The sequence below is a fragment of the Cebus imitator genome, unplaced genomic scaffold (assembly GCF_001604975.1).
Source record: "Cebus imitator isolate Cc_AM_T3 unplaced genomic scaffold, Cebus_imitator-1.0 Scaffold18, whole genome shotgun sequence".
In the NCBI taxonomy this organism is placed as follows: Eukaryota; Metazoa; Chordata; class Mammalia; order Primates; family Cebidae; genus Cebus; species Cebus imitator.
Genome location: NW_016107333.1, coordinates 8,463,548 through 8,471,178, shown reverse-complemented (window position 1 = coordinate 8,471,178; position 7,631 = coordinate 8,463,548). Strand labels below are relative to the sequence as shown.

The window sequence follows — 7,631 nt, the reverse complement described above, 5'->3', positions numbered from 1 at the left end:
AAAAAAAAGAAAAAAAGAAAGACTTAGGTGTAAGTCTAACAAAACACGGACAAAATCTGTATACTGAAAACTATAAAAGCTAAAAACATGAGCCTGTAGTCCCAGCTACTTGGGAGGCTAAGGCAAGAGGATCACTTGAGCCTAGCAGTTTGAGTCCAGCCTAGGAAACATAGCGAGAAAAAAAAAAATCAAAGATCTAAATAAAGAAAAGACATACTATGTTCTGAAGCATAAAAATCAACATAACATACACACATATGGCCTCACCCCTTCCACTAGCACCAACTGAGTACAGCCCACAGAGGTCTGATTGGCTTTTGTTGCTTCTTCTCGGAAGACAGTGATAAGTTCCTCCAAACGCCTTAATTTTACCTCTTCCGGGACATCATCCTTCAGCCTGTGATATGCCCGTGTCTTCTAAAAAAAAAAAAAAAAAAGAGGAGATGGAGGTCACCTTCTACAAGGACTTGTAGAATCTACTCTTAATGCACAGTGGGGATTACAGTTACAGACACATGTACAGAAACCCAAGCCAGAGCCAAGAGGTTTCTCCGGCTCTGGGAGCATTCCAAGAGAAAAATGTAGTGGAGTCACATTTTTGCAAAGGTTAAATTCTAAATTTAGCAGATGAAAATCACAGACTCAAAATTACTCTTGATATTTACCCTAAGGTTACACTTGTACATATACCAAATGATTCATATATACTAGGTTACTCAGCAGTACTATTTATGAAGACATAAGAGGCAAAGCAGCCTAAATGTTTATCAATAGGCAAGCAGTCACAGAAATGATGGTTTATCCATACAAAGGAATATTACATAGCTGTTAGACAGAATGATAGCTCTATATGTACTAATGTGGATTGTCCTCCAATCTACTGTTACTTGAAATAAAGAAAGTACAGATCAACACATATAACTTTGGTATAGACAGAATACATACAGGTATGCTTACAAACACATGAAATATCCCCAGAAAGTTATAAAAGAAATTGCTAAGAGTGGTTGCCTTCAGGGAAGTAACTAAAAAACTAGGCAACCTGGGAAGAAGGAAGAACTACTCACGTATACCATTTAACCTTTTAAATTTTATACCACAATCATGTATTACCTAGTCCAAAAGAAAAAAGGGAATTGATCCTTAAAAAGAGTTTATATCATCTAAAACCACAGTGTGTATACACATCTTTATGTACATGAGCTCATGCTCAGTACAGTTGGAGAACCACTAAGCTAGACGAAAGTATGGAATAGAAGGAATATCTATATACTAAAGTCTGGACATTCAAACCAATCTGCCTTGAAGAGAAGAATCCACAGAGAAAATTGAGAATTCTAAAAATACTTGCAGAGTTTACTCCATTCTGCCTTGCTGTTTATTAACAACACTAACTTACCTGTTGTGCATTTACCATGCATGAAACACAATTATAACTACTTTAAACATATTATCTTACTTAATCCCCAGAACAACCCTATGAGGCTGGTACTGTTATCCCCAGTTCACAAATGAGGAAACCAAGACATCTGCCCAATGTCACATAGTTATTAAGCAGCAGAGGCACAATTTGAGTGCTTGCTCTCATCCACTAGGTTTTGATTAAGTTCCTACAACCTTAACCGTAACTTAGGAATTAGGTCCCAAAGTGAACATTCATTATTTATTGACCATAGGATGCTTCTGCCACATGCTGAAAACACATTTCCCATCCCTTAGATTTTTTTTTCTTTTTTGAGACACAGTCTCACTCTGTTGCCAAACTGGAGTGCAGTCGCACAATCTCAGCTCACCACACCTTCAACCTCCCAGGCTCAAGTGATCCTCCCACTTCAGCCTCCCAAATAGCTGGGATCACAGGCATGTGCCATCACGCTTGGCTAATTTTTTCTTCTCTTTTTTTTTTTCTAGAGACAGGGTGTCCCTGTGTTACCCAGGTTGGCCTCAAACTCCTGGGCTTAAGTGATCCTCCCACCTCCTGGTATTAAAAAGAATTTCTCTTGCATATTTGTGATGTCCGTGGAAAAGAAGCAAAATAGAAACAGCTCCTCTGAAACTTCATCTCTCCAAAACAGTAAAAGAGACATGAATATGATGTATACATCAGCACAGCTACACTGCCCGCAGAACACTAGGCAGTGGGCTTTAAAACAAATAAATTAGTCAAGGTGTTATGACTCACACCTGTAATCTCAGCATTTCAGGAGACCGAGGTGGGAGGACTGCCTGAGGCTGGAAGTTTGAGACCAACTGGACAGCATAGCAAGACACTACATCTTAAAAAAACAAAAACAAGGGCCAGGCGCAGTGGCTCAAGCCTGTAATCCCAGCACTTTGGGAGGCCGAGGCGGGTGGATCACGAGGTCAAGAGATCGAGACCATCCTGGTCAACATAGTGAAACCCCGTCTCTACTAAAAATACAAAAAATTAGCTGGGCATGGTGACTCGTGCCTGTAATCCCAGGTACTCAGGAAGCTGAGGCAGGAGAATTGCCTGAACCCAGGAGGCGGAGGTTGCGGTGAGCCGAGATCACGCCATTGCGCTCCAGCCTGGGTAACAAGAGCGAAACTCCGTCCCAAAAAAAAAAAAAAAAAAAAAAAGGTGATTATTTTATATGCCCTTATGGTCCCAAGTGTGGCCAGAAAGATATAAAGTTCACCAAGATAATTTGGAGGTTGCCAAGGACTTATTTAAAAGTGTTTTCAAGTCCGACCGAGAACTCTGACATTTACAAATAGATAAGATGTGAATATTTAAAATCATATTTTTTTCAGAAAAAAAAAATTAGCTTGGTTGATGGCAGCTCAGTAAAAATGACAATAAAGTCATGGTTCAGCCATACGTCAGCCAGCTTTTCTGAGCCCCCTGGCCAGGGGGGGCCTTCAACCTCCTGCCCAAACACAAGCGCACTGCCACAAAGGTAACTGAGGGGATGAGGAGTGGACCGTGCAAATCCACGCCTACAATCAAGAAAATGACAGTCAACCAGGACTATCCCTTCTCTGTAGGAAAAGTGCACTGATCCCTCCTTGTTTCCTAATCTCCTTCTGCTATATTTTCCTAGGAATCTGCTTTGTTTCCTGGGAAGCTTCAAAGTGAGTTCACTTGCCCAGGAGAACAGAAATTAGGAATCACTGATGATGGCTGGGAAGATGACCAGGGGCCCTGGTAAAATAAACCACATCTGCAGACCAAAAAGGAGTTCTGCATGTTAAGAAACAAGTTCAGGTTTCTGGTAAAGAAAAGGTTCTCTCCTTCCATACTCAAATTGTAACAATGTAAACATAATTTTTAAATATTTTAATGAAGAGGAATACTGGCACAGTCATCATTTATCATCAAATTGCTGAACTGTTGTTTCAAAGAGCAGACAGTAGACTAGAAAAATGAAAGGAAGTGAATCGTCAGAGCCTGTGGTTTCTCAAGGACTGCCTTGTCACCACTCTTTTCTGCCCAGTTCTCTATAATCGCCCCCAAACAGGTCAGGAATGATGTCAGTCCTCCCCAACCCCAGGGCTCACCTGCCTCATGCTGTAGGCAAAGAGGAAGCCCATATTGTACTGAACTTCCCGGAGCAAAGATACTGTTTGGATGTGATCTTCCTCCGTCTCACCACAAAAGCCAGCAATGAAGTCACTGCTGAGGCTCACACCTGTGACATACAACAAGGGAGGTTTACCTTCAAGGGAGGTCTTTGGCATATGTGGATTACAAGAGAGGGATAGTAACTGTAAGGCCTTCCCTGGGACTATTCAGCCCATGCATAAGTAAAACAAAATAGTCAGTACAGAGTAAGGCAGGATGGGCCTGTTCATCCATAACATTCCATGACAGAGACCAGCTTATCAGCTGGAAAGAAACGAATTATCACCAATATTTACAGTAATAAGTTGCAATAAAGCTAGTTAGAAAAAGTATGTATTTTAAAAGATATCAATTGCTCTCAAATCAGAACTAATTTAGATATTGTCAGCTTACAAGATGAGATAAGGTCTGTCCTCTATGTCTAGAAATACGAAGACCATAGAAAAGGAATCTCTATAGCCTTGAGGCCACAAGGTGATCCACACCTGAGTATTTCCAGCAGGACTAAGACCACAAAAAATCAGAAAGACATGAAAGAAAGAGTATAAGGAGAGAGAAAGAGAAAGAAGGGGAGCACAAGAAGTATAAAACTGTCATGGCCGGGTGCAGTGGCTCATGCTTGTAATCCCAGCACTTTGGAAGGCCAAAGCAGGTGGATCACGAGGTCAGGAGTTTGAGACCAGCCTGGCCAACATGGCGAAACCCCATCTCTACTAAAAATACAAAAATTAGCCAGATGTGGTGGTGCACGCCTGTAGTTCCAGCTACCCAGGAGGCTCAGGCAGGAGAATCGCTTGAACCCGGGAAGCAGAGGTTGCAGTGAGTCAAAATTACCCCACTGTACTCCAGCCTGGGCAAGAGTAAGACTCCATCTCAAAAACAAACAAACAAAAAAACTGTGTCACAAGGAAATGCCAAAGGTGTTGACAGTTGCCTGTATCTAACCACGACAACTGGCAGAGTAACGTGCTCAGCAGAATGAGTTTCTTAAATGTACCTGGAATGGATTCTCTGATACGATGAACTAACTCCACGTAAGCTTCTCTTGAATATCTGCAATAAAAAACAAAACGAAAAGGCCTACATAAACCCAGTCTTTTTAAGTGAATGCTATAAAAAGCTAATACTATGAATCCCCACAAGTAATCACTTTTTATCCAATTGGCAGGGCACAAGAGTAGATTAAAGTATCCAAAAGAGCCCTTTTGATCCAAGTGGTATCTTCTAATCTAATCTAGAGCCTATGAATTTTTATTTCAAGGGCATAAACTTTTTTTTTTGAGACAGGGTCTCGCTCACTCTGTCACCCAGGCTGGAGTGCGGTGGCACAATCTCGGCTCACTGCAACCTCAAACTCCTGGGCTCAAGTGTTCCTTCTACCTCAGCCTCCAGGATGGTCTAATCTTAAACTACCTGGCTAGTGTGAGAGGGGAAGGGGGTGGGGGGTGAGAGAGAGCGAGAGAGAGAGAGAGAGAGAGAGAGAGAGGTCTAGTCTCAAACTACCTGGCTAGCGTGAGAGAGAGAGAGTGTATCTGTGTGTGTAGACTGGGGGGGGGGGGGGGGGGGGGGTGGGGGGGGGGGGGGGGGGGGGGGGGGGGTGTGTGTGTGTGTGTGTGTGTGTGTGTGTGTGTGTAGAGACTGTGTGTATGTAGAGACGGGGTGTATGTGTGTAGAGACTGTGTGTGTGTGTAGAGAGAGTGTATGTATGTGTGTTTGTGTAGAGACTGGGTGTGTGTGGGTGTGGGTGTGGGTGTGTGTAGAGACCGTGTGTGTGTGTAGAGACTGGGTGTATGTGTGTAGAGACTGGGCGTGTATGTGTGTAGAGAGTGTGTTTGTGTGTTTGTGTGGAGAGTAGGGGGGGTGTGTGTGTGTGTAGAGACTGGGTTTCGCCATGTTGCCCAGGCTGCTCTATTCTTAAACTACTGAGCTCAGGCAATGTGCCAGCCTCAGCCTCCCAAAGTGCTTAGACTGCAGGCGTGAGCCACAGTGCCTGGCCAGCATAAACAATTCTAAATAGCTTTTATTTAACTAATAAATCTAGACGGATCAAACATTTTAGAGGACCTCTAAAACACTAGGCCACTGTGGAAAACAAGAGAAGGCACTAATTCCATACAGCTTGCCTTGGGACACATTCTCCCTTCAGTCTCATCTGTGTAATACTTATTATTCTCAAAGGAAGTGAACACATAGAGCTACATTTAAATTCCAAGACATAACAAAACCTTAATGTTAACATTAAAGAATAAAGTCTCAGAGTGTGTCACATCATTAAATTAAGATGCTTAATTTAAAAAAACATACTAAACATTGTAAATGGGTGACCCAGTCCTTAGCCTATGCTTGTGGAGTGAGCAGAAGTAAGCTCCAGTGTCCAGTAGCTTGGTCATAAACAATAAATATTTACTGAGCAGCTACTGTGTGCCACACACTACACTAGGTTCTTAGCAACAAAGACACTGTTTGGTCATTAAGGAAACATGGGAAGTGTGGGATGCCCCCTTTCCAAGCAAGTCTGACCCCCTCCGCATGGCCTCCAACACACGGCTGCTTCCACTCTGGGCTGGCAGGTGGATCTGTTTACAGATGTTATCTCTCTCATGAATCAGCTGCAGAACCTGATCAAATAGAACACATTACAGGTAATCAAAATCTCACCAAAGAATCTTACAGAAAGTAATACAGCTCTTATTATGTGTCCTCCAAGGTTAATTTTCAAGTAATCAAGAGGCTGATTAAACCCAACACACAAATCACCTATTCTCTAACTTTTGTTCAAGCCCCCTTCTATTTGTCCCAGACATTTCACCTAATAGCATCTCTGCTTTCAAAGAGCAGACAGAATAGCTACATACTAGCTACCAAAAAAAAAAAAAAAAAAAAAAAGAGTAGAGAGAAGGAAGCAAGCAGAGATCAGATTAAAGCCACAGAGCTGAATACAGGTAGTGCTGCCACTAGGGTCAGCAGACAAAGAAGGAAAAAATGGCACTTCTTTCGCTGAGCTTACAAACTAGTTATTTTCTTTTTCTTTTTTTTGAGACAGATTATTACTCCATCGCCCAGGCTGGAGTATAGTGGTGCCATCTCAGCTCACTGCAACCTCTGCCTCCTGGGTTCAAGTGATTCTCCTCCCTCAGACTCCTGAGTAGTAGGGATTACAGGCGCAAGCCACCATGCTTGGCTAATTTTTGTAGTTTTAGTAGAGACGAGTTTTCACCATGTCACCCAGGCTGGTCTCGAAATACTGACCTCAAGTGATCCACCCACCTCAACCTCCCAAAGTGCTAGGATTACAGGTGTGAGCCACCACGCCACCCCAAATTAGTCACTTTTAAAGATACATCAGGCCAGGCATCATGACTCACCTCTTTGTGAGGCCAAGGCAGGAGGATCACTTGAGGCCAGGCATTCAAGATCAGCCTGGACAACATAGCGAGACCTTATGTCTATTTTTTGTTCTAATTTTTTTTTTTTAATAGATAGAGTCTTGCTCTGTTGCCAGGCTATAATGCAGTGGCATGATCTCGGCTCACTGTAACCTCTGCCTCCGGGGTTCATGCAATTCTCCTGCCTCAGCCTCCCGAGTAGGTGAGATTACAGGAGTATGCAACCACGTCCAACTAATTTTTTGTATTTTTAGTAGAGACAGGGTTCCACCATGTTGGCCAGGATGGTCTCGATCTCCTGACCTTGTGATCTGCCCACACTAGCCTCCCAAAGTGCTGGGATTTTTTTAATTTTTAAAAGAAGAAAAAAGGGGAAAAAAGGCTGGGCACAGTGCTCACGCCTGTAATCCCAGCACTTTGGGAGGCCAACGCAGCTGGATCACAAGGTCAGGAGTTCAAGACCATCCTGGCCAACATGGTGAAACCCCATCTCTACTAAAAACACAACAAATTAGCCAGGTGTGGTGTCTCATGCCTGTAATCCTAACTACTCTGGAGGCTGAGGCAGAAGAATCGCTTGAACACAGGAGGCAGAGGATGTGGTAAGCGGAGATCCTGCCATTGCACTCCAGCCTGGGCAACAAAGCAAGACTCTGTCT

General features: G+C 43.1%; 1 protein-coding gene across 3 annotated transcripts in view; it reads right to left on the bottom strand.

Moving 5' to 3' along the window:
• The window catches only part of CDK5RAP1 (CDK5 regulatory subunit associated protein 1), a 35,922-nt gene that overhangs the window by 3,115 nt on the left and 25,176 nt on the right, over nucleotides 1-7,631 (bottom strand). For all 3 annotated transcript variants that reach the window (XM_017514240.2, XM_017514248.2, XM_017514264.2), the window contains 4 exons: nucleotides 6,107-6,204; nucleotides 4,584-4,639; nucleotides 3,523-3,653; nucleotides 268-417 (listed from right to left, as the gene is read on the bottom strand). In XM_017514240.2, coding sequence (XP_017369729.1) covers nucleotides 268-417; nucleotides 3,523-3,653; nucleotides 4,584-4,639; nucleotides 6,107-6,204 — 435 coding nt within the window. The remainder of the gene's footprint in view (nucleotides 1-267; nucleotides 418-3,522; nucleotides 3,654-4,583; nucleotides 4,640-6,106; nucleotides 6,205-7,631) is intronic.